This window comes from Ciconia boyciana, chromosome 6 (assembly GCF_034638445.1).
Source record: "Ciconia boyciana chromosome 6, ASM3463844v1, whole genome shotgun sequence".
In the NCBI taxonomy this organism is placed as follows: Eukaryota; Metazoa; Chordata; class Aves; order Ciconiiformes; family Ciconiidae; genus Ciconia; species Ciconia boyciana.
The window spans coordinates 10963065-10989889 of NC_132939.1; the positions used below are offsets into that span (position 1 = coordinate 10963065).

Here is a 26825-nt window from a genome sequence, read left to right on the forward strand (position 1 = left end):
CAGGCTTAAAATTCTTAAACTTAATTACTATTTTGTTAAAAGAATACAATAAAAAGCATTATTTGTTGATGCCACAACATACAGATTTCTTACATGTGCCCTGGGCTGGGAGTACCCTTTTTTGGTAGGTCATAACTTTTTCTTCAATCTGCAGTGTGTATTCCTACATGATGCTCTTATTTAGTTCAAATTACAAGAACAATTTAATTTTTCTAAGATAATTGACTGAACACTTCCGCTTTACTTGGTAGGGTTTAGATATTTAAAAATACAGGAAACACTACTTTTTTTTTTTTAAGTGACAAAACTTGGTTTCTTTCTTTGAACTACAGGAATAAACACCAACTGTGATGCATAGCTTCTATATTATGTTGAGTTGTTTTTTCAGTACTAGAATGCTAAATTTTTCTTGTAAAGACTTTGGGGAGATGAGCTGGCTTTGATGTCTAGGTGGTAGAAACTTCAGGATCTCATCCATGGATGGTTGTTTTTGAAGGTTTCTTTAACTAGAATAGACTTAATAAAAGAATTTGTACTTACCAAGTTGCCATGTTTTGTGTCTGGAAAGACATAAACTGCATAGAGCTCATATAAATCTGTAATTTCATTTCCTGTTTTTTCTCCTTCCACCTCATCCCCACTTAAGATCGAGAAAAGGATCACAGTTCATCTCGACCAAGCAGCCCTCGTCCTCAGAAGACTTCCCCTAATGGTTCTGTTGTTAGCATGGGGAACAGCAGCAGAAACAGTAGCCAGTCAAGTTCAGATGGGAGCTGCAAGGCTGGTGGGGAAATGGTATTTGTGTATGAAAATGGAAAAGAGGGAGCTCGGAATGTAAGAACTTCTGAACGAGTAACACTCATAGTGGACAACACCAGATTTGTTGTAGATCCTTCTATCTTTACTGCACAACCTAATACAATGTTGGGCAGGTTTGTATCTTTTTTTCCTTAATCTCTAACTAAAGAAGAGAGCCATAAATGCTTTGTAGATATTAAAACTGTTTAAATAGCTGTTGAACTCATATTGCTACAGCGGATCTGCTAACATTTAGTATTATCAGTTTGCAAAGGTCTTTAAGTAAAAATCAGATGTAAGTTCTCCTGTATTTGGCAGAGATGCCAATAGATGTCTATTACCTAGAGGCCAAAGAGTTCATAAGTAAATTAACATTTCATGATGTACTCATTTCCTTCTGTCTTGCTGGGCATTGCTTCTGTATTCAGTCTGCCTCATTCCATCTCTTGTTTTTAAAGCTAGTTGCTTCATAAAACAAAGTAGTGAGTATAGATACTCTCTTTCAAAGTAGCAAGGAGGAAAACCTTGAAGGAATTTATTTTGCCTAATGGGCCTACCCTGACAACATTCAAGCTCAGCACATTTATCTTCTGAAATGCTTTTTGGATAGGGGAATGTCAAATAGTCAGTATAACAGGTCAGAGCCGCTCAGCAAAGAGACCTAACACTCAAAGTGGTCAATAGTTGAATGAAAGTCTCTACAATATGTGTGTAATATTTTCTGTAGAAACTACAATGAGCAACATATTTAACATGTTTACTTGGTGGGAAAAGATTCTACACTTTACTTGCTCAAATACTGGCTGGTTTTGCATTGTCCAAATGTAGAGAGCACCGCTTCTAAACTTGTGGCAAGAAAGAAATGAAGGTTTATGTCTGTGTCACTTTGGATTTGGCTTTTTCACTAAGAAGTGGCTGCTTCTCAGCCCATAAGGATAAAATCATATTTTAAATACATATATATAAAGCTGTTTGCCAAGGTGCAGGTAATAAATATGAGTAAACAATTTCTGCTTTGTTTAAATCACTACTGTGTGGGAGAAATAGTACGTCGGTTCCCTATTTTGTGAAAAGTCAGGGGGAAGAGTTACAGAGAAAGCAAAAACTGCTTCTCTGTGTAAACAGTAAAGGGAAATACATAGAAGTAATCATTAATAGAATTAAATCATTGATGTAAGGCATTTGTATATGTGTAATACATGCATACATGTATACAGGTAAAGATCCAGACGAACAAACTGGGGGTCTATCAGTGTGAAGTTACGTGGAGAAACAGTTTCCTTTTTCATGCCCAGCGTCAGAGAAAGTGGTGGGTGCTGGCTAACACACTAGATTTTTTTGTGTGTGTGTTGCTGAGTTATTCTCCCTTTGGGATTGGTTCAAGGAACAAGCTTATTTTATCTTCTGCTAATTCAAAAGTAGGTTAATAAAGATGTGGAAATACTGCTCTAAAACACAAGTTATTTATAAACCTGCTTTCCCCCAATGTCACTTCATAGGACACTAAACAGGAACAGCTTAGCTAGTATGTTCTCGGAGGTAAAAGTAACTATAATAAGAATGTATTATTTGCCTTAAGCCTATATCCTGTTAAACTGCCTTTTCCCTAAATATTATTTCTGGTCTTGAAGAGTGGTCAGAAAACGCAAGTCAAATCATGAAGTGAAAAAAGTTACTTCATTATCTGTTATAAATGCGCACAGTACACGAACTCTGTTTCTTTGGGTTGTGTGTATGAAAGCAAAGCTTTGCCATTGGGGTATATTTGTAAATAGAGAGTAGATGGCAATACTTCTTGTAAGCATAGGGTGTAATTCTGTATCATAGGTGTGTTTTAAAAAGTCAGCTTTTTTTCCCAGTGATCTAATTGGGATATTGTAGATACTGTTTGGGACTTGTAGTTTTCTCCTTAGTGTAACTTTCCTTGCATCCTAGTGGGGAGAAATATGCTGTACATGCTACCCTTAAGTATGGGTATCTTCTATCAGAATGTTATTTTAACTTTTGAATTAACTAAATCTTTTAAATTAATTTGAGATGAGTTGCATGTACTTGAACGCTAAGTTCTGTTTCTTAAACTACCTCAAATGTCTTTAAATAATGAGAGTTCCACAACAAAACCTGTTCTTCTACTACATCACCTGACAAATGCCAAAGATGACTTGTTTCGGGCTCCCCCCACCTTTGGCACTGGTAGGAAATGGCGTGGTCTAACCTTTGTTTTGATCAAAGGATATTGGCAAGATAAGACTGAAGAATAAAACTAGACTTTCCTGAGTTGCACTACCCTGCTTTCTGTTTTCTAGTATTCTTGCTAAACATAAACCAAACTGAACAGTGTACATACATATGAGATAGAACAGATTGATTTTTCCCTGCCATTTCAGTACAATTTTTGACATTTTACTTTTCAGATTTACAAAAAAAAAAATTATAGTAAGGAATTCTAACCAAATTACTTTTATTCTTGAGCAGGATGTTTGGGTCAGGCAGAGAACATAACTTTACACGTCCTAATGAAAAAGGAGAATATGAAGTTGCTGAAGGAATTGGTTCCACTGTGTTTCGTGCTATTCTGGTGAGTTTTCTTTATGCAGGGGGAAAAAAGGCAGGGTCAAGTACTGTTAGGACAAGCACTATGAATATTAAGAGGCGTAACTTCTTGATTTAGCCTTACTTGCATATCTGGACTTTGTGGCTGGAATAATACTGCTCTTCTGTATTGTCCTCTAGAGGGGAAAAAATGTTTGATATGAAACCCCCCCTAGGTTTTCTAGGTATGTGCATGTGACTGGCAGGGAGAGAGAAAGCATGCATGAAATGGACCAAAAAACTATTGCCCGCCAGAAGTTTGTCCACGTTCTCCTATGCATCTAGTTCACCTAGTTCAGATATATTCAGCCCTTCTTGTGCTGAAATTAAATGAAACTGAGTACTGGAAGTCAACTTACTGCAGGTAAGAAGAGAAAAGCAAACTTCAGTCTAAGAAGATGGCTCCTTATGTATTTCATATCTACACAAAGAAGTACAGCTGCCATACTGCTTTGTCAGCAGAATCGGAATAGCAAAAGCTGAGTGAAGTATACATAAAAGACAGTATACACGCACCAAAACTATCAGTATCAATAGTTGTCACTTAAATAACAATTTTAACCAGAGCTTACTGCTCTGGAAGCAGCTCAGAAAAGTGATAAATTTGAGGACAATAAAATTCACGAAGTTTAACATATGTTGCTCTCTTATATTTTAGGAGGCTTGTTTGTGGAGAAAGCATCATAAATGAAATTATGAAATGTTTCTGTCCGTGAATGCTGAAGTGCATTTCGTTTTTTGTTTACTGCATTACTATAGGATTATTACAAGACTGGAGTGATACGCTGTCCTGATGGGATATCCATTCCTGAATTGAGAGAAGCGTGTGACTATCTCTGTATCTCTTTTGAGTACAGTACTATTAAATGCAGAGATCTCAGTAAGTACAGAATTTATTAAAATAATTTGAATTATACAGACTAACTTAAGCAAATATGGGGGGGGGGGGCTAATTCCATATTGTATCCTTTACTGAAGTAAGGAACATGGCTGATACTACATAAGCAAAATCCATCCTTTTTTATCTCTTATGTAATAAAGCTTTATGTAATAAAGACAATGATGTATACCTTTTGAAAAATAATGTTTCTGCTATTTCAATATCTGATATTCAGATATTTTTCTGCTGTGGTCAGCTCTGTGGAATACTTAAACTATTGATGCATTTGCAGTACAGATACAGTAACATTAAGTGGTATCTTTTTTTGCAGAGGAGAGGGAGAATAATTTATTCAACTCCTTGCTTAAGAGAATTAGCCTGTGTTGCTAACAAAAGTAGCACAGCTTTGCTGGTGGTGTAAGGGGCATCATGGTTCCCAGTGTGTGTTGTCTCTTCAGCTCCTTCCTTCCCTGAGCACAGCCAAAGTGGTGGCCAATGTTTAAATGACCTGGCCTGTGTCTTTGGTTCCTGTGATCTCATGGTGTTTGTGCAGAGCAGAGCCTGGTGCAGGGCCAAGCGGTGGTGTTCCAGCTGTGAGGTCTGCGTGGGGCACCTGTGCCTTCCCTGGCAGTGCTGTGACCTCACGGCATGTCACCTGCTGAGTCACAGTCTCTGTGCAGTTTGTCCTTAGCAGAAGGATTTAGCAGCTCATGCTGTGAGGGTTTTGAGAGGCTTTGTTTTTTAAGCTGCTGCTTATGAAAAGTGGGTTGCATGCTCTACTCTTTCAACAACTGGCTTAAATAATGTTTCTTTTAGGAAGCCTGAGAGGAGTCTTACACACAATTACCAAATGCTTAGCAGTAGTAAAACATGAAGGAGGTCTCCTCAAAGTCACTCCACTGTCTGCCCAACATAATGTTAATATCTGCAGGACAGTCCTATTAGTTTGAACTTCTGTTGTGGCTTCTGGTAAACATTTGAAAAAGTTCTGATCTTATACAAGCTGATAGACCAAATGTCTTTCCAGCTGTCTGCAGTAAATAGTACCAAATAAACACAACTGCTGTGTTTCTTATTCCTGCCTTCATTTCTTTACCAAGCTTTCAAATGTGCCTATGCTTAAAATTTTGTTCCAGGTGCTCTCATGCATGAATTGTCAAATGACGGTGCCCGCAAACAATTTGAGTTTTACCTAGAAGAAATGATTCTTCCATTAATGGTAGCCAGTGCCCAAAGTGGTGAGAGGGAGTGCCACATTGTTGTGCTGACAGATGATGATGTTGTTGACTGGGATGAAGAGTATCCTCCGCAAATGGGAGAGGAGTATTCACAAAGTAAGTTTATTTTGTTTCCACCGAGCCATGCTATGGTAGAGGTAGCCGTAAATGTGCTCATTTAACTAATCTGTACATAAGCGCTGTTAGTGAAGTCTTTACAACATCCCTAATGCCTCACAAAAACTTAGTTTTGGTAGTTCTGCTTAATATTTTGCTCACAAAAGCATGTTACGTTCAAGTCTAAAAAGAGAAGGTAATTTTTATTATTAAGGTATTGTCAATGAGGGGGAAGGAAATACTTTTTCAGAAAGAGCTTGATGAGAAAAATGGGTAGGAGTCATGTTTACTGTGGGAGAACAACTAGAGGGGTTTTTTTTTTGGGGGGGGGGGGAAGTGTCTGTTAGTATTTCGGAAGTGTAACAGTTCAGTGTAGAGATGAGTTAAAAGCACCTGTGAATGGAGTGCCCTTCCCTGTGTCAGTGCTGTCCCTGTATCTGAAAATGTTCCTTCACTGTGAAAACTTGAAATTCAGGATTTTGTGGGGGCATGTAGGAGCTTGAGACACTCTTTGTACTCCAGTAGTATAAAATCTTCTTAGAAGTCTCTCAGAATATTACAGTTTTTTGTTGTTTTGTTTTTTCTTTTTTTTTTAAATAAAAAACCAAACCACCAACACCAGCAAAAAAAAAAAAAAAAAAAATATTACATTTTTGGAGGATGCAAACCTGCATCTCCCAAAGAAGGAAGGGTTGCTGTGAATATAGATCAAATGTGGGAGTTCTAATGTAGTAACACAATTGGCTCAGGTTTCTAGGACCTTTATGTCTCAAAGAGGTCAAATAAAAATACCCGCTACCCTAAGTAATTAGTTAGGCACACACTTGCCTTTTATGTTTATACTTTTCATGAACAGTTGATTTGGATCTCTGCAGCTGTATGGGATTGATGGCCCCGGTCCCTTCTTTTAAGGTGCTATAATTGAAATTTCAAAGTTGTCCCTCTTGTTCTGCTTCACAAGTCTGGGTTTTCTGAAACTGATTTGCAGATCTCTCTTACATAATGGCAAACAGAATGGAAAGATTTTTTTTTTTTAATGTCTGCAGGAATTCCATCAAAAAGGGAAAAAATTGAGATGTCTTTTTTGCAGAGGTGGGGGTGGGAGTGTATAATGTGGCTTGCTCTGTGAATTGTCCTATTGCATTCCTAAATCCAACAAAAAACCCCTAGGTGTATAAAACAGACTAAATTGATGGAGGGAAACACATGTGCAACCAACCCATTTCACAGTCCCTTCAGCCATTTTTCTCTGATTTCTGTTTTGGGTATTTTGAGGAGTCCCTCCCCCTATCCTGAAACAGAAATACTGGAGTAAAGCAAAACAGTGAAAAAGATAAATCTTTGTGTTTTTAACACTAGGAGTTTAAACTTTGAACACTGTTTTTCCTCATTAAAATGTATTTTTAGTTATTTACAGCACGAAGTTGTATAGATTCTTCAAGTACATTGAAAATCGAGATGTGGCCAAATCAGTTCTGAAGGAAAGGGGCCTCAAGAAGATCCGACTGGGCATTGAAGGTAAGAGCAGCATTGCTAACTCTTTGGGGGGGGAAAAGGTCTGCTGCGCTTACCTGCTTTACGATTGTCTCTGCAGTTGAAGAAATAAGGGTTGGTATCGTCTTTCATATTGAGGTTAGATGATAAAACAGCCAGAGCGGGAGTGGTACCCAGTAAACAACTCGTCCAGCTAGAAAACCCGATTACAGGCTCATGACTGGTCTACAAGATGTATCTAGCTGCTAGACTGTTTGCAGAGTAACTTAGGTGGTTTCTACTGTCTTAGAACTTGTATCTTGTGCCATTTGTCCTTTAGTTTTCACACGAAATCTTCTCTGTACTCTATTTGAAGTAATGATGCATTTTTACAGCTTTGTGTATTCTTCTTGGTCTGGTGTCCTTTTCAGGGCTTGAAATGAAAAATTTCATGTTAAGTTGCAGGTAAATACTTTCTTTCAGGAAATACAAAACTATCAAATGGATCATTGAAGTGCAAAGAAATACTAATCTGAAATAAACATCCTGTAATTCAGGAGGCTGATCTGTGAAATGTCAGCTCTGGCTTTGTAAAAGACAACTACCTTAAGTAGTCTTAGATTTTTATTGTGAATGTAAAAACTGGGTTTCTCTGCATTTCATTTTCCTTCTGATTGTTGACCCAAATATTTAAAAATCCAGCCTTTATGATGTGCAGGATTTCTATCATTCACTCACCATGTTGTCATAGTTACGTTTCTAATTTGCCAACCAAAAGCAAATGCTTTTAACTGCTTGTGACCTCTAAAATAAGTAACTAAGTTCAGCTGAACAAGGTGTGAGCCTTCAGACTGACATGCCTTTCAACTAAACAAGGACTGGTTTTGTGTGTAATGCTGGCTAATACCAGATTATTTCTGCTGGCATGTCTTGTTTTAGACAAAGAACAGCTGTTTGACTAAACTTTAATGCTAGTGCCTCATAATATGTACCTTTCTAGTAGTGAAAATTATTGCTTAGGGAGAAGAGAGAGATGACTCGAACACAGCATAACCAGAATTGATAATTGGTCTAAAACAATGTATTTTCATCATTTGGGAGACCTGGGAGGAGTGTGCTAGGATTCTACTTGGAAACTTAAACCACAGATCAGAGCAATGCTGTTCTCTACTTTTGAGATCTCATTTCCTGCTTTCCATGCCATGGTGATTTAGAAACAGCTGGCTGCTTTGGGCTCAAAGAAGGAGCAACTAGCTTTGCCTGTAAAGTTTGGAAGAGTTGTCTTGTGGCAACATATTCGTTATCAATAGCACTGTAGCCTCCTTCCTTACAACTTGGTTGGTAGTTAAACTGCTGACTGTGTGTTCTCCTTGCATAGATAACATTAAGGACAACATGATGCCATCTGCTTCCATTCAGGATGTTGATGGTGACAACAACTGACCTTCACTATGCTTCCACATGCTGCCTTTTTGTAAAAGAAAACCCTGAAGTAAACAGTACAGGAAATGTTAACTTCTGCTGTGCTCTGTTTCTTAGGTTACCCTACATACAAAGAGAAAGTGAAAAAGCGACCGGGAGGAAGGCCGGAGGTGATTTACAACTATGTCCAAAGACCATTTATTCGGATGTCATGGGAGAAGGAGGAAGGAAAGAGTCGGCATGTTGACTTTCAGTGTGTGAAAAGCAAATCTATTACAAATTTAGCAGCAGCAGCAGCAGATATACCCCAGGACCAGCTTGTGGTAATGCATCCTACCCCCCAAGTAGATGAGCTGGATATTCTGCCTATTCATCCTCCACCTAATAACAGTGAGATGGATACGGAGGGACAAAACCCACCACTCTGATCTAGACTCTTACTAAAACAAAAGCATGCTACTTTAAAGTGACTCTGTACTCGACTCATACTACACTGCAAGTCAGTCTTTTCCATTGTGTAACAGTGTTTAGGGTATTGCAGTACAGGCCTTTGGAAAGACCACAGGGAGTACCTGACTGTTTTTGAAAGAGTACAGATCAAACATCCTGGGGTTACAGTTACATACATGTATGTGTTTACCAGTAGGTTTGTGACATTGGTGATTCGTATGCTGGACTGTCCTCACTCTTAAGCCCATCAAAAACAATGGGATGCTGGTGGCTAGTTGTACATCCATATTGTTACACAGGGGTTAGAATGCAGAATTGGAATTGATAGTAGCACTTTACAAATGGTTGATAAATGGAATTTGAAGCCATTTTTTATAAATGTATTGCACAATACTAACAAAGTGCTTCTATCAAGTATTAACTGTAAATAGATTGACCCTTTTAAAGTTACTGTATATGGTTGAGCACAAAACTACTTACTATTGGGTTTTTGGATTGAGGACATGATTCAATTACCCATGTAACATCTTGTTAAACTCTAAGTTCTTCAGTGAATTTTTTCACTTGTTTGCAGCGTGAGCCATGTTCAAAAATTGTGAACAATGGATAGGGGCTTTATCTTAAATTTTGCCTTACCTTAATCTGTTCACAAATATTTATTTAATACATTTTTCATAAGTGTCATGAAATAGGAAAATGCAAATGGTTCATTCTTCATTTATTAATGATTGTAAACAAGTTTTTCATGCAAATAAAGTTTCCATTATTTTAATGGGTTTGAACTATCTGTGCATGAGATTAAGTATGTGGATGAACTCTGAAAGTAGTTGCTTTGCTTTCCTCAGGGAAGGATGGTTAATAAGTGAAAAACAAGTATTTCTTACAGAGAAAGCTAGTAATATCAGACTATCTTAACCTACCTTACTGTTGTGTTTTTCTAAATCTCAACTTGAATCTAGGAGCTTCTCTAGAAACTTAGTGTAGTGACAAAATCATGTGTATGTAAGGCATTGTTTTTCCTCTCTTCTCCCCCAAGGCTAAAGAAACAATAAATAGGCAACTGCTTCTAGCATGCACCTTCAGCAGGGTTTTATCAAATTTATTTATCAAAGTAAATGCTCCATCTTAGAACAAGGGAAACATTTATTTTAAAAATATTTAACTGTCTAATACATTACACTTTAACAGTATTTATAGTAAAGGATTCTTACAAGAAAGAATAAACAGCTTTATGGTACAATTAGTATAAGAAATATCCACATGGGGACTGTTTTGCAGTGTAAAAACACACCATACATCTGAAATGGTCATTTGCATATAAAAGCTACCACTGATGCCAGTGAGTTGCACAGTGATTTAAAAAAAATTTCAAACAACAGAATCCAAAATATACAAGTATTGCAAGCTATACACAGCTAACCAAATCAACACAGAACACTGTAGCAGGTTATTCCACTTTGTCTGAAGTTACAACATGGTAGGATGAGTTGCATTCTGATACAGCTTTTATGAAATTCATACATAAAAGCTTCTCAGTCCAACAAGTTTCACAGACTGTAGAACTCCACCAATAAATGCACTTCGATATTTGGATGTTGAAGCCAGGTGTATCATTTACAAGGGCCATGGCAAATCACTGAAGTCTACAGGGCCACCCAGACCTGCATCTGCTTCAAGAAGGCTCATTATTACTGCCATTGCTGCTTCGTCATTGCTAGGGCTGCTTGATCCTTGATCGTTGTCAATCATATCAATGCCTATATGAGAGTTCTCCCCTGTAAGCATACATACAGTAAGTTGTCAGAAGTTCAGCTTTGTTTTGTTGACTTTAACTTGCTAGGGGCACTTGCCACATGACTTGGAGTAGAATATCTGAACAGGGAGTATTAGTCTGTTTGATATCCAGATTGCCACAGTTTCAGGCATACCACTGCTACCTGGGTGTCAGAATACAGAGGTTAGGTCACTCCTCAATGACCAGTATACCTAGTAAGGACAACCTTCAAAAATAAGTCTACATCAACATCTAGGTGTCAGCCTAGCCCTTCTTCTTGTCTTCAGTTGTTTAAAAGTGTTCACAAAAAGCAGGTGAGGAGTTCGACTAATTCACACTGATTCAGCAAAAGCAGAGAGGCAGAGGTATTATCTAAAAAAAATTACAATATAAAGTAACCTAGCAAAACAGAGTGCCAGGCTGCTCTTGTAGCCACCCTTTTAGGCAAACAGAGTGGTAGGTTATAGGCTTTATGCCTCAGCTATAGACTGCAGATAGTGAAAGCAAGTTATTGCTAAAACCAATCATCTTGTTACAGTTGTCTGTATGTGTTTAAGCTGGTATTGGACTTACCAAGAATAGAGGAGTTGTCAGAATAGGGGTAACCAGAGTTATCTTGGATTTGCCCAGACAGTAACCCAGCTGAAGAAATGTCTGGAGTGCCACCATTCAAGATCTTGAAAGAAAAAATAGAAGCCATAAACCAGCATGAAATGTTGCATTAAGTCTTAAATTGTCCTGTACTGGGATTTTTAATATAGGGAAGATGGACTTCCTGGGAAAAAAAACAACACAAGCCACAAAACACCAAACCAAAACCCCAACACCTAAAGGCTAGCTAATCAGACTAGTTGTAAACTAGGAACTACTTCCTCTGTATTATGCCCATCGAGCAGATGTCAGATGGATAGTATATCACTACCAGAAAGGAAGAGATCAAATCAGTACTACATGCTAAACTTCTGAAAGTAACTTCTGAAAAGCTACTAGAAAAAGTCCTCGGGGATTTCTGTGGGTCATCAGTGTAAGTATTCCATCTGCAAGTCATAGCAATTACAGCTAACACAGAATGCTTTTGAATTTACAAATACAGTGTATGTAAAGTACTGTCAACTAAGATCCTTCATTTGAGGAGTATAATCCTCCCAGGTAGAGACAGACTGCATGAGCTGAGCGTTGGATCATAAGTCTAACCATGTTTTGGTACAGAGCAGCACAGCAGTCCTGTGTACAGCAGAGCTCTCCAGAAATAAAAGAACCTTCTCCAGGATTCTTAAACAGCAAGGGAACAGCTGAACTTGAACCATAGTTTTGAACTGCTCAGATGCGTGTACACTGGAAGGTAAGTACTTGTGAGCTTCCTTCTGAAGGCAGCATCAGCTGGAGCTTGTGTTGTTTCTAGCAAACAGGCTAAGGAGAAATATTAAGGGGGTACCCTATTAGAAATACACAACTCTCCATGTGTATTTTCCTTTATTCTGTTACAGTAGCCCTTACTATACATAGGTGTTGAATTACTGTAGGGCAGAAGGAGCAAGAATATCGATTCCTAGAATTACAACTCAGTTTGTTCCAACTTCAAGTTTTATTTCAAGAACAAAGTAAGCCAGGAATAGACAAATATTTACTGTCAGCTATATGCTCTGGTACAAGCAATTCTTATGTATAGTCATCATCATTTCTGGCCAAAAAAAGATAAGTAAGTCTGAGGCAGTGTTCGAATGCACAGAATAAGGATAATAAGGATTTGGATAAGTGCTCTTCTTGCCTTGAATATAACTACCATAAGCAGCAATTTACTAGACAACTTAAATGCAGCCAGTGCAAGTGTTCAGGTGGTTAAGTGTTGGTAATGGTATGTGAGTGCTACTCAGGCAATCTTAGAACGTGGCATGGTACATGGTATTGATTCTAAAAGAAACTGTCAGTGCACAGTAAGGCATCCAATTGTCATATTTTGTGCTACAGAAGTACAGTAGAACTGTTGTGATTCATTTAAGCACAGTCAGTGCTCAAATGATAGCAATTCCAGTGTTCACCAGTACGTGGTGTTAAAGTGGTTTTGGAGGATCAAGAGATGAGAGCTGTTTCTTGCAGCTCTGTTAAAAAAAAAAAGTGAAAATCTAAAGAGCAGGTGGATTTCAAAAGCTGCCAGTGTTTAAGAACTACTGGTCTCTGCACTTCAGGGGCTACTGTAAAGGGATTTCGGCCACCAGAATACTTTGACTTGCTGTCAGACTTTTTCAGCCAAGCAGCCAGGAGGAGTTCAATACCACATGTAGTTTTATAAGCATGACCTTGTGTTGCTTGCCACTACTGCTACAAAACTGTTTGTAAAACTTGTTCTTACCTTCTTGCCCCCTGGGGAGGATGTGTCAGGTGGTGGTGTGCTGGTAATGTTCAGTGGACTTGAACCACAGCTAGAAGGTGATGATCCTCTTATCCTAAAACATGGAAAAAATAGGGAATTAATTTACCAGCAACTTTGAGACTCAGGTGCCAGAGACTTGGAGTTTCAAATGCCAACTTTAGTATCAGGTGGCATAAGGTGTTAAAAGCATGAACTTCATTTTTGTAATTTCCTCACTTTTTCAGTGTTACTCAAGTCAGCAGTAGCAACATTTTTATTTGCAGCTAGATAAGTAGTCGTGTGTAAACTGTCCAGCTTGCTGAGTCTGCAAGCTTTACCTCCTCCCCCTCTTTATTTGTTCCTGTAGAGCCTTCACAGAGAGTCAGAAGGAAAAGGTTCTGGGTACTGAGGAAAGCCTCATTTTTTGTATTTTACTTCAATTTAGACCAGCTAAGAACTCGAGCTGCCTCAATGGCAGTAACCTAGACTCCTTAAGTGAGCTACTGCTACAGAAGTACACTGGACACTTGATGCAGTTGTTAATTTTTTTTTTTAAAACTGTCCAAAGCAGCATTTTTCACTTCAATTTTCCATAGCTTGATCAAGTATCTTTTTTTAATTAATGAATAATGTACTAACTGTAGAACCAACAAGTCTCTGGACTAAAGGGAGGAGGTGTAGTTACAGAGGAAAGCAATGGAAATGGGTATCTTATCCTTGGCAGAGTTCTCCTGGGAAAGCTGAACAGAAGGCAGCTTTGGAAAATAGTAACAGCTGCTGAAAAAGGACTGGAACTAACCCAGGGTCTTGAAATAAAATGAAAGCATGGGTGGAAAGCTATACTACTACACTTACTGAGGCTAATTAAGTGTTTTACAGCTACTAAAAGGGATGGTTAAGTTTCAAAGTATTGGTTCAGCCTTGGTGTGGCTTCCCCCCCTTCCTTCTTCCTATTCTTACAGGCAGGAAAGAAGCCTTATGTGATAGGTCTGCTGTTCCCTTAAACAGCGATGTAAGTAGTCTCTGGCTTGCAGCAGAAACAAAACTATGGGAAACAGACTGAACGTTTTCCTGAATTGCAACTCAGTATGGTTAAATTACTGCCACTAAACATCTGCTGGATGAGGCTGGTTTTATGGGAAGGGGAACAATTCCCAAGAGGAAATTCATGAAGAACGGGGATCATTAGCCAGGAGAAATTAAGTGATACCCACTGAAAGTAGCTGCTCACACAGGTGAGAAAGACAAGATGGCTGTTCTGAGAAACAGCTACATGTTACTACAGTCCCTTACTGCAGGGTGCTACAAGACTTCTTGTTTACACCAGAGACCTACATCTTGACTTTTCGACAGACTGCCCCTGGGAAGGCAGAGCTAGCTTAATCATTGTGTCCTTGCTCAGAGAGCTGTGGGAGAACTGCACAAGCTGAACTTACATATCTAACAACTCTAAAAGCATCCGAGCAAAGTGGATCACATGAAAACAAACATTGCTTTTTTGGCACGTAGTCAATAGCTTTGGCATTGGAGGTTGTGCCACTTACACCCTTAAGTCATTGGAAAAAGAATAGTCTGGAAAGGAATTTGTTTCTAGTTAGCTGTTCTTTTTAACTACTGTTTCTGGTAAACAGATAATTACCACCATTACAAAAAATGTTCCAATATTAGTCTTTTACAGTAGAAAGCTGGAAGGCTGTAGCTTTTTCATTCTTTCACTATGGGCTTTGACTGCCTCAGGTATTCTGAATAGATATCTGTAGCTGTCTACTTATAAAATGCAATTGTATCATTCCATATTCAGCTTGAAGAAAGACTTCCTTAATTTCCTCTTAAAGAACAATACTGATTTTCCTCTAACTTCATACCATCTTCTCTCACCTGTGAATCTCCATGATTTCTTCAGCAATCATCCTCCCTATTTTACCTGCCCCAGCTCTTGTTCCACCTGGAATTCCAGGCACAGTAGGATGGGTCCTTTTTGGGCCACCTGAAATGAGTAGATATTTTAAGGTCAGATATGAGCTTGCAAACCTTTTACAAAAAGTATTTGTGTTTAGGCATGTTTTGACAAGCTGCAGGACCTTCTGAACTGTATTTATTTGCAATTCCACCAACTGGTGAGTACCTTCAAATGTATGGAAAGCTCTGACTTGCAGTGAGCTATGCTATGTCTCTTAGACATCCCTCTGTACCAGCAGGTACACAACATATCCTGACTCTTATCAGAATCTGGCCATTTCAAGCATCTGGTAGTACCACTCGTCCAGAGCTGGTAAAGAATAGCTTGTCAGACATGCTTTATTCTGTGCCTGAATAGGCTCATCTCCAAACATGTTTGTTCTTTGCTTTGTGTGAAAAACTTGCCAGCACATATTCTATTCAATATGGGATAAGCCCAAGTTACCTGGCCAACATAACCAAACCCCTTGTAGGTAACTGCAAGTAGCTAAGAATGGAGGAAAAAGTGAGGTCTGAACAGTTGGAAGCTCACTGTTACTTTAATGTGATTTGACACTTGCGAGGTAGTCAGGAAGGAGCCCGATATACTCCAAGGCATAGCAAAGAAAAGATCACGTACTGAAAGGGCAAGAAAGCCCTTAGCATTGCTTATGCATAATGGATAACTGCCTTCTTTTAGAAATTCCTATTGAACAATAGCAACCCTCAGTTTCTATGGCTCAGACCTATCAGGAGGTGAGAAGCTTCACCTAAAGGGTCATCAGATCCTTAGCAGAGCCAGAACCCCTTGAAATTAAACTTCACTAAATCAACTTTCTTTTCTGGGGACAAGAACTGTCAGTATGATGATATTATACATCTGTTTTCTTTTCAAAGGTTGTGTTGTGGCAAGAACAAGCTTATCCTATTGTAGGACAGTTTGTTCTGTATTTTTTTTCCATTCTCAGAAGGCCCAGACACCATGTTACTACTGTTACTCTACCTTCAATTACTAACCCTCATGCCTACACGACAGCTTCTCTTCCTGCCACTGTCAGCTGTCCCATGCTTTGCCACCCTTCCTCCTCCATAGTTTCAGTTACTGAACCTCATTTTTCAGAGCAGAGATAACTGAAAAGCCCAGCTTCACTGAAGTCTTGCACTGTTCTCCTAAGCATATTGTCTACAACTTATGAAGTAATTCCAGACATGCGCAATATCCTTGCTCTAGAGCTGTAAAAGCACAGCTGCTAGAAGTAGTATGTAGTAAATAGGGCCTCTAAAAGCAATGGTTCCCAACTCTTTGGAAAGAATCTCAGTATTTTCACCATCTTTCTTTCCCGTCTTTCATCCATGGGCTGTCACTGCATCCTTCTATTCTACCTCACTTCCACCCTGCTCCAGTAACACTTCATTATTAAATCAAGCTCTGCTCCACATTATGCTGCATGCCACCCGTTACAAAAGATGGTTCAGTGATCTGCAGCATTCATAACAAGACCATGGTGATTACCAGAAGTCAGTCTTCGTGTCTTGACAAAAAGTCAGTCAAATCAAGGGCAGGTGAGGGGCAATAAGCCAAATGGCCAAACTATATTTATGATCCATTCACCCTGAGTAGTCATCCGCACTGACCACAGCACGTGAATTCACTCTGGGACGATGTACAAATAGCGCCATGCATGAAGGCAAACGTTTCTCCTCTATGTCACTCCTCCAACACTGTTTATACTTGCTTCTTTTAACTGGCTCATTCACTTCTCTTTCACCAGCTTATATCCAAAGTTGGTATTTAAGTTCAACAGGGCAAGAACTGCATTAGTACTTTTTTGCCCTAAAATTTCTTTTTCTTTAGGATTTTAACAAATTCTCAATGCAAGCGTGCAGCAAACTTGTGCATGCAAGATTAGCTGCTAATAAGGCACGACTGCCAGTAACTTCCTCACTGTACAGTAGTTACCTTCTCCAGCCTGAAGCACACTGTCCATGCTGTGTGGAGAAGCTGCAAGCTGTGGAAAGGCTGCGTCTCCACTATCAAGTACGTTGGTGCTGTGGATTTAAAGAATTAGAAGAATCAGTGATAGAAAACCTTGCGAAACAGTCACTCTGCCAGCGTGTCAGAATGGAATGCTTCAGGGTTTAAGTAGTTTGTGAGTCACTATCACCTCTGAAAGAAGCACTGTGACTGACACCAAGGCTAGATAAACAACAGAAATAAAACACCATGTTACAACTCAAAGTGTGCAATGCAGAACCCAAACAGCTTCTCTCATAAGAAATTCCTCTACACCAATTATTCTACTGCAAAGTCAGTGCACCTGTACAGAACCCTCAAGGAAAAAGAAAAGGAGGGGGAAGTTCCTACATAAGCAAAGAAATGCATCTCTTGTAAGTCCCTACAAAGACTGGAACCCCAGGTTTTCCCAAAGAAAGAAAATATTTATATTTCTACAGGCTTTAATAAACAGATATTAAACTACTGTAATTATTAAACTAATTCCCCTCTCCCCAGGTATGCATTCTGGGTGTTATCTGGAGAAGACACCTATTGTCATATAGAAGATGTGACAAATCTCATCAGAAAACAGGGCAAAGCAATCAGCATTTACATGCATCTGCTAAGGGAAAAATACTTACGAAACGACTGTATTTGTTGAGACAATGTATTCTACTTCTTTGGTCCAAGGGTTCATGAAACTGAACCAGCGACTCCGCAATGTAATAAAAGAGCCATCTTTTATTTTAAACTTGTAGCAGTTAGTTGTAATTTTTTCTCTTGTCTGCAAGACTGAGGACAGACAGAAAGCAAGTAACCTTGCGTCAAACAGGCGCCATGACTACATAAACAGAGCCCTTACAGGGAAAACTCAGTTAATTCCTCCCTTCACCCCTGTTTCTGCAGTCATCCCCCTCACCCAACCTGAACCTCAAATATTCACTAAAAATCCATGGAAGTCCAAGATAATCATATTGTTTGGTGCGCACACAGCACAATGTTCTTAAATGAAAGCATTGGCAAACAGAGAGATATCCAAATCTTTTCAAGTTTGTTTGCTTTTCTTAATACACAATCGTTTCCAATATTTTTACAAAATTTCTTTACTGAATTATTAGTAATCATACCTTGCCTATGACATTCTGCAAGATGTCCTATATCGTCTTGATGAAAATATTCGTAACACGAAGTACCTAGAAGTTCCTGGGGTAAGTATGCCAGAATGGCTGTTGCCCTTGGGGAAGGGAGGTAGAGGAAAAAAAATAAGAGAAAAAAATTCATTTCAAGTTGAAGTATTAGTGACAGATTACTAAAACTCACACTGAATTTTGGTAAGGCTCAAGTAAGGCAGAAATTTTCAGCTTAGAAGGTAAAACAATGTATTAAGAATACTCTTTAATTATCAGGTAATTTAAGAAGTACATAACACCAACAGCCCTCAGGTATTACATTTGCCCTATCACCACTAGAGGGGATGTAAGACTTTCTAAATAGCTTTGGAGGTATATTGTAATTCTGAGAATTTAAACCCGAATAAAGCTGCCTTGTAGCAGCTACAAGATAATACAAAGCTTTCTGCATAAAATGCCATTGAAAAATAGATGTCAAAGGTTTGAGGAACTGCTGTGTTCCTCTGTGTACCCACGGTGCTGCTGCACAGAGGCCAAACTGTAGCATAGCAAGTGTTTCAGGTGCATTTTCGCCCCTCAAGACACAAGCCTTAAGAGTGGGACAAAATAACACCCCACCAAACCCCGCACCCACACCCATAAAAAAGGTTAACAAATAGAATTTTCCTGAATAAGCACTAAGAGACCTACTTTGTGTCTCTATTTTAAATTAGACAGGAGCATGAAGCAACTTTTTGTTTCATCAGAACCAGCCACAAAGTCAACTCATTTTCTTCCTCATCAGAAAACTTTAGAATGAAATACACCTGCGATCTGCAAGATGGGAAAGACATGGATTCCTGATCTGCCTCTCAAGGTAGTGGTTCAAGGAGCTGTTGGCAAGGATGAAGGACATCTCAAGAAACCAGAAAAAAAAAAAAAGACTTTGTACATCAACTTAGTAACCCAAACTTTAAACTAAGTCCAAGAGGAAAAGGCAAAGCAGCACTGCAGGTAAGTGACAATGAGCTATACAACAGCCTAACACAAGGTGAAAGGGTCATTCTTGACAAGGAAGAAGCTATAGTGGGCCAGTATGCTAAACACCCTAAAGATCTGTATGTTAAAACAAGACAATTACTTCTTGAGTTGTTAATGATTTAGAAGCTGTAACAACTTTATTAGGATAACTCATCTAACCCAGAATACTAAGATGAAAAATAACAGATGTGGAGGGGTGGGCAGGGAAGAACTGCTGTCACCTTGTACATTAGGGACGTGTGTGCGCTTGCCTCCAGCCCCTAGAAGACAGCATAAGACAGACTTCTGAGGGTATCAGGGAGGGACGGTACATTACTGCTACCATGGTGCAAAGAACAGGGCCACCATCTGGGAAATCATTCTAAGACTTCCCGATGAAGGAAGAAACAGTTGAGAGAGGAACAAAGCAGGACAAGCCATCCAGGAAGACCCTGAAATGTGCACCATTTAATTTAGAAGATAGAGAACATGGTCAGAATCAAATCTGCAGGAGCCCTAGAGAAGCTGCTCAAGAACATCAGGATAGAAAGTAACATGGCTGAATGACTCCAGGGTAAGAGTCTGAGATCCTCACTAGAAGAATGGACAGCAAACAAAACGAGTGAGCTACAGTGAACTTTAATTTTGTACATTTCTTATAAGAAAATTTACTGAAGGAAAAGTGATAGTTCCTCAAAGAAATCAGTATACAATTCACAACTCCAAACTATTCCAGTGCAAATTAAATAGGAAGGGTAATAAGGAACAAACCTAGGTAGATCCATCACCTCTTCTGCAACCTCAAAAAAGCCCTAATGAAGTATTATAAAATATAGAAATTAGTACACATTAATAACTATGAATAAGAACAGCAGGAAAAGCATTGAAGCACAAAAAATGAAGTGCCACTGGCAAAAAAAAAGTGTTTAAATGCAGGGCGTTTTTGTATTTTCCCCACACACACTAAAAGCATTCAGCACCAACCACGTGGCTTACACCTGAAGTCCTCCTTGACAGGGAGCTCTAAGACCTCAGCCTTGGAGAAGGAAACATTACAAGTATTCATGAGAGAACTTTTCAAACTGGCTTTTGCCTGGTGAACCTTATCCCAAGACACTTAACCTGCCGACAGCTCCAAGACTGCTTTGATGAGTTATCTCTGAGAGCCTGTGGAGAACCACAAAGCAGCAAAACGTAGAGTCTATCTTTAAAAAGGAAGAGCCAGGAACCAAGTCAACCTTATTCCAAGAACTGAAGTAACCAAGCCTTTTAACAGCACTGCAGTGGTGGGGAAACCTGACATAGGTGGGTAACAACCAACACGGGCATCTGTAAGCAACTTGTCTAGCCTTTTAAATTTACTTCCATAGCAGGATAAACAGGCTTTTTGGAAAGAAGATGCACCAAATTACAGCAGATGTCAAAAGACTTAATGAATTCAAGATCTGATCATATTCTATTAAACAAGGAAGGAAATGGTTCTTGCCCTTCTTGAATTTCATCCTTTATATTTCCTTAGCTTGCTTCTCCAACTTATCAAGGCAACTTTGAATTCTGAAGCTGTATATGATATCATCTGCATATATAATAAATTTAATCTTATTCTCAAATTCACTATCCAGATTCATTAAAAGTACTGAGAAAGTAAGAGGTGAGATGGTTCTCTTTAAAACTCTATTCAGTGCAGCCTACCATTTTGACAGTGAACTGTTAAGTAGTTCTCTGATTGTGGTAGCCCAGCTAGTTAGTACCTAATCTATAGCAGTTCTTCTCCAGGGACCATGCAACCCATAAGGACAAAAAGTTAGGGTCACAGAGAGTTTAAGAAGTGTTTCTTTCCTGGATTCCCTTGGGCAAATAGTAAAGGAACCATGCAAGTTTTTTATATATTTATATTTTTATATATATATATATATATATATAAACCCAACGTAGAAATAAATTAATAGTTTTCAATTTTTTACAAGTGCCTAAATATTCTCCAGTGGAAGCATGGATCATAGGATGCCAAGTTTATGCCTACAGATGAGGCTTACTTCTTAAAAATTCCCTTTCAAAGAGCTCTTTCAAGTAGTATACACATTCAAGGTCTGTAAACAACAGAGCTGGAAAACAAATAAATAAGTGCATATGCTTTTAAATCCAATGGGTCAACATTTTTTGAGTCTTACTATTTTAGAAATACTTCAAAATTATCCATTGGGGAACGCTTCTGATCTTTTGAAAATCAGACTTGTTCATAAACTACCATACTTTGGCATGACAGAATGGCACACTTTCTGAGCAACAAACAGAAAGTCTACAAACGCTCTCATAGCTCCCAGAGTGACCACCAGCTCTAAGCACTGCTGCAGAAGAGCTGGTGTTTCAAAAAGCTTTCTATCAAATTAAAAACAAAAAACAAACAAACAAAACACTCAAACCCAAAAAATCCAACCACCTCACCCAAATAGATAACATTAAAAAACAGATTCTCCTTACAGCACTTCCTCCCAAGATTATCAGCTCTATTTCCTCTCAAAGTCCACTAAAAATCAGCTGACATACCCCTGAAACAAATTCCAGCAGGCAGATTCTGGCAGAGTTTGGAGCCTGAGCTTTTTTACACTGTAAGTAACTGAGCCTAAGCCACAGGCAACCTGAAACAGCCTCATCTCGGCAGTCTCAACCCATCTTGACAAGGAAGGGAAACAAACAAGTCCTCTCCAACCAATCCAACATAACCCCTCCATTAACATCCTTCGACCATCCTTTTTCCCTTGACGATGCCAGTTATTTTGAAGGAAGACCCAGGTCATGTGTCTCTGCTAATTAAGAAAATTCAAGCAATTTCTTTTGAGAAAGATAAGAATCAGCTTTTTAGATAATAAATAAAATTGATGCTTGAAAGAAGATATCACATTGGTACAAGTTCTCAAACCTGTTCCAAGAAGCAAAGCTTATGAAAAGCTTTCTTTCTTATAAATACAAAAGATCACATACAGAAGTATTATTTCAGCAGAATGTGTCAAAGTATATAGTTAAATAAATGTATATGCTATCAAAGTCTAATGCAGCCTGTGCAATAACTATGCAGTGTTTGCAAAAGTTTTCAACAAAAAAACAACAAAGAGGTAGTAATTACAAAGTCCAGTTTAAAAATAGGACAGCATATTCTTCTGAGGATTACATATACACATTCCCTTAACAAATGGGCAGAAGTGATCCCTGGATTATTCTGTCTAGTAAACCATATTTTTGGAATTTGTATTTATTCAGTATTATTGATTAAATTAAAAAAAAAACAAACCACAACAAAAAACCCCACAGTAATGGCTTTGAGCTGGGTCTCAAAAACCAAAATAACTTGCAGTCAGGATTTAGTAAAAAGCTGAAAAGAACAGTCATTTATTTTTTCAATAGTATTTACACTGCTTTAAGTAAAGCTGTCAGTAAAGCAATGTTGGGCAGTGACTTATTGTAGAAATTATTACAAGTATTCTTACCTCTGATCTACAAAAACAAATTTCCCATCTATTGCATGTCGAGAAACATATTCTGTAGGTTTCACCCTGATCTCACCGTTGACTGGCTGTGGTACTACATGAGGATGCAGCCGTCCAATTGCAACTAGACAGCTTAAATTACAACCCTCGTTATCTGGTTCATTATCTTCATCTAGTCCCATTTTTGTTGGCGGCCAGCTTTTTAAATATCCTGTACTATGAATAGTGCAAAAGCTTTTCCGGTCAGCTGTAAAAAGAAAAAAACACAAACACAAAAACCAAAAAAGCAGTTAGGTCATGGATATTGCTTTGGAGAACTTCCTCTCAGTTCTGCTAATAATGCATCTCCTCTCTTATCCAGGAAATTTGGGATACTGTTCACTAAGGGATTTTTCAGCACTCCTGCCTCAGTGCAGCTAATCTGAGATAGTTTATTAAACCATTTATCTCTGCAAAACTACTGTTTATACTTAAACACCACAAAGTTCAGACCAAGGTCACTTTTGATAATCTTTAAGTAGAAATTGCATCACATTTTATTTTTCAGCAAAGGATGCAAAAAACCTAAAGGATTATTCAAAGAAATTAGTATATTAATAAACAAGATGCCTTTTTCAACTTAACATGAAGCTCCTACAAAAACCAGGAACAATTTGTTTGGCAGAATATACGCTGTTTGGGGTGTACAGGGGATAGCTGTACATAGGGGTGAGGATGAGGATTCACAATGACAGGTAATACAGTTGGTATCTGAAAGGAGAACTCATATTCCTCGGCACTTAGCAGGCCTTAAAACTGAGAAGACGATGACTTGCATAGAGAGGCAGAGCAAAAGGCTTATGCCTAACTGCACAAACTGGTTTCCTCAGGGATGAGCACTAAAGCACGATCCTAGCAGGAAGTACTTGGGGAGCTACCGCATCCAGAGACAAAACACTGAAGTTGCCTTCTGTTCTCTCGTTGACTCTTTCCACTAACTAATATCAAATGTATTATCCAAAGTACTCAAAGAAGAAACTTTAAAATTTGAACTAATATATATTCCAACATGTCTAGAATAATACCCTGCAGAGGAAAAAAATATTACCAACTTTGATAATGTTATGACCAAATGCTTCTGGTGTAGAAATGCTACGTTTCCAGTACTCAGAATGTACCAAAACCACAGATGAACTCAGAATAAACTCATTTTTAAAGTTGGATATCCATCCAAATATCACTTGTCAAATATGGAGCAGAGAAAAAGAACAGGTAACAGCTCCCCTTTGTTGGAGACATTGGCTAGAAGGTCAAGACTGAATGTGATGAGCAGTGTCTGAAGAAGTTGCAATAACCACCCTAGAACTGTCAGCACAAACTGCCTGCAAAAATGTCAAGAAAGCAGAGAGGAGAATTTGGCTTTATATGCTGATACAGTGTTGTAAGAGTTACGGGGGGGGGGGAGGAAGAAGCATGAAGAGGTAACAGACCTAGACATAGTTCAATATCTTAATAAGAAACACTGACAGTGTTCAATAAATGTAAAAAATTTAACCACTGCAAATGAGCAACTGTATATAAAAAGCAGCCTGACAGCCATTACATTTGGTAATAAAATGCATAATTGTTACCTTTCTTCTTTGAACAGGTTGAAGGAAAATCCTTGTCTTCTACTTTCACTGAAGGTCTATTGCACTTCATCCTACAAAAGAAGGACCGTCTTGCTCCAGAACATAGTCGTGATGGCCCAGGTGTTATATCAGTTTTAACTGGAAGTCCAGCTGTAGCAAACAGAGGAAGTGAGGAAGCCTTCTTTGTCAGGTAAAAAGTTAACCATACAAATGATTACGTACAACCTAACTGTACGATGTTTCAACTTTGCTGGGACTTGCATGTTAGCCCTTTTATATCCTCCTTCAGAAGCAGAAGTCCTATTCTGGAGTTTTTCATATAAGTGAATACGTGGAGGACTCAACTGACCATATCAACATTAGAATTTCCGATTACACTTTCTAGCGTGAAAACATTGACACAAGCTTGAGAACACAGGGCTCTAAATGCAAAGATCAGCAAAAGATTGTGAAAATCCACAGAAGTTTTGCAATAAATGTTGTGATTTCTTTGAACACTAATCAACTGATTAAAAATACACAGAGATTATTTACGTATAACCAGAGCAGTACTTCATACATATAGCCACTCAACAGGCCCCAGACCCTTCAGACTGGAAGACTTCTCTGTCACAACACCCGCCCAGAGAGCACATACACATGCATAGAGCAGAAGAGGCCGTGTGACATTCCAGGTCCACCTCAACTGGTGTGTTCCTAAACACGAGATTTTTTCATTGTTCTAATGGAAGGGGGGGAAAGGTAGCATTGACCTACACGGGGACTACACAAATCCCCAAGATCTCCAGTTACGTGTAAGAAGTTCATATGCACTTATTTCTTTGAGGCTAGAGACATGTCCTAACAATAAGTCCTGACCTTCAACATATTCTTGCAGGACATTCTTAGATTCTTTTCTGTGGAAAGTAACTGGAGAAACACAGTACCAAAACACACATCAACTCTGGGAGCCAACAGCAGAGTACTGGTACAAACAGAGCTCCAGGAAGATGCCTGGCATGCATCAGGAGCACAGGTATCAGCAACGCCAGTGATGCAGCTGGAGCTCCAAGGGACAGTGCTCCAAGAGCTGATGGAAGATTTAAATCACATAGCAGCTTCTCCACAGCTTGCTATCCACTTCAACCATTTCTGCATGAGGATACATATAAACAAACAGCTATAAACATGTACAAAAAAAGCCTATAGGACTATAGGCTTTTAACTTAAGGAGGAAAACAATGATGCCAATGTTTTAGTGGAAAGTGTGTCTCCCTTAAAACTAAAATTGAATGAGGTCACCTCAAGGAGGTCAGACTGTCATAGAATCATAGAACTGTTTAGGTTGGAAAAGACCTTTAAGATCATCAAGTCCAACCATAAACCTAACACTGCCAAGTCCACCACTGAACCATGTCCCTAAGCACCACATCTACATGTCTTTTAAATACCTCCAAGGATGGTGACTCAACCACTTCCCTGGGCAGCCTGTTCCAATGCTTGACAACCCTTTCAGTGAAGAAATTTTTCCTAATATCCGGTCTAAACCTCCCCTGGCACAAGTTGAGGCCGTTTCCTTTTGTCCTATCGCTTGTTACTTGGGAGAACAGACCAACCCCCACCTTGCTACAGCCTCCTTTCAGGTAGTTGTAGAGAGCGATAAGGTCTCTCCTGGGCCTCCTTTTCTGTCCTGCACCACAGACACTCTAAACTGCTGTTCAGTGGTGAGAGTACAACCTGTGCCCAAGTCACTCATGCCAACAACAAAAAAAAATACATACATACATACTAGTACTCATAAGAATACGAGTCCTTGAAATTCTACCAATCCGTCTATCATAGCAGATGGGTAGACTGTAATTCATAGTATTTATTTTTGCCCTAACTTTGTCAGAGGCATACAAAAAAGGAGCTAGCACTGGATATACATGCTTGACAATCAGACAAAACCAGGAGCCAGAAAAACTTCATTTGATCCAGCTGGAGCCTCTAGGCTCACTGCCCTGGAATGACCTCTCTCAGCTTCAGTTTCTGAAGTTGAGCTGGTGGCTTCTTTGAGATGAGATCCTAGAGATTTCTGCTCCTGACAAGCATAAGACTTCATGACCTGGAAATCTGCAGTTGTAAGATACCATCTTCTACTTAAGCAATGCAGACTCCTGTTATGAGAGTGAATTAAACACCCACTCACCTCAAAAGCAGCACAGATAGAGAACTACTTTAAAACACCAGAGTCAGAGCTAAGAGACATAGTAGGAAATGACTCCAAGGACCAGGTTAAAAACCCTGGTTTTTAAGAGAAAGGCTAGGTCATTGATGGAAGTGGCAATAATAAATAAACAAATAAATAAATTCCTCTATCTTGACTGACAGCTAAGGATAACAAAAATAATACTGAGTGTATTCTGACCGTTGAGAATGACATATTAGAACAAATGCTTCAATGGGAAAAATTAAATCTTTGATGCCTGGAAAAGATAGAATACCTCACAAGTGAAGCCAGTTAAACAAATGCATCTATACTGCAGTGCATGTCAAACCTACTAGCTTCTACATTCAGGTATCTGGTTTGGTTTGGGGTTTTTTTTCCTCCTTTTTTTTTTCTTTAAGCTAAA

General features: G+C 38.8%; 2 protein-coding genes across 13 annotated transcripts in view; one reads left to right on the forward strand and one right to left on the reverse strand.

Annotated features, from left to right (window-relative positions):
- The window catches only part of BTBD10 (BTB domain containing 10), a 30961-nt gene extending 20930 nt beyond the window's left edge, over positions 1-10031 (forward strand). For all 5 annotated transcript variants that reach the window (XM_072864014.1, XM_072864013.1, XM_072864012.1 and 2 more), the window contains 6 exons: positions 647-932; positions 3274-3376; positions 4150-4270; positions 5407-5604; positions 7012-7122; positions 8617-10031. In XM_072864014.1, coding sequence (XP_072720115.1) covers positions 647-932; positions 3274-3376; positions 4150-4270; positions 5407-5604; positions 7012-7122; positions 8617-8927 — 1130 coding nt within the window. In that variant the 3' untranslated portion in view covers positions 8928-10031. The remainder of the gene's footprint in view (positions 1-646; positions 933-3273; positions 3377-4149; positions 4271-5406; positions 5605-7011; positions 7123-8616) is intronic.
- Positions 10001-26825, reverse strand: part of BMAL1 (basic helix-loop-helix ARNT like 1) — a 53734-nt gene continuing 36909 nt past the window's right edge. For all 8 annotated transcript variants that reach the window (XM_072864007.1, XM_072864009.1, XM_072864002.1 and 5 more), the window contains 9 exons: positions 24232-24381; positions 22622-22868; positions 18135-18241; positions 17649-17799; positions 16972-17060; positions 14952-15060; positions 13074-13167; positions 11297-11399; positions 10001-10724 (listed from right to left, as the gene is read on the reverse strand). In XM_072864007.1, coding sequence (XP_072720108.1) covers positions 10564-10724; positions 11297-11399; positions 13074-13167; positions 14952-15060; positions 16972-17060; positions 17649-17799; positions 18135-18241; positions 22622-22868; positions 24232-24381 — 1211 coding nt within the window. In that variant the 3' untranslated portion in view covers positions 10001-10563. The remainder of the gene's footprint in view (positions 10725-11296; positions 11400-13073; positions 13168-14951; positions 15061-16971; positions 17061-17648; positions 17800-18134; positions 18242-22621; positions 22869-24231; positions 24382-26825) is intronic.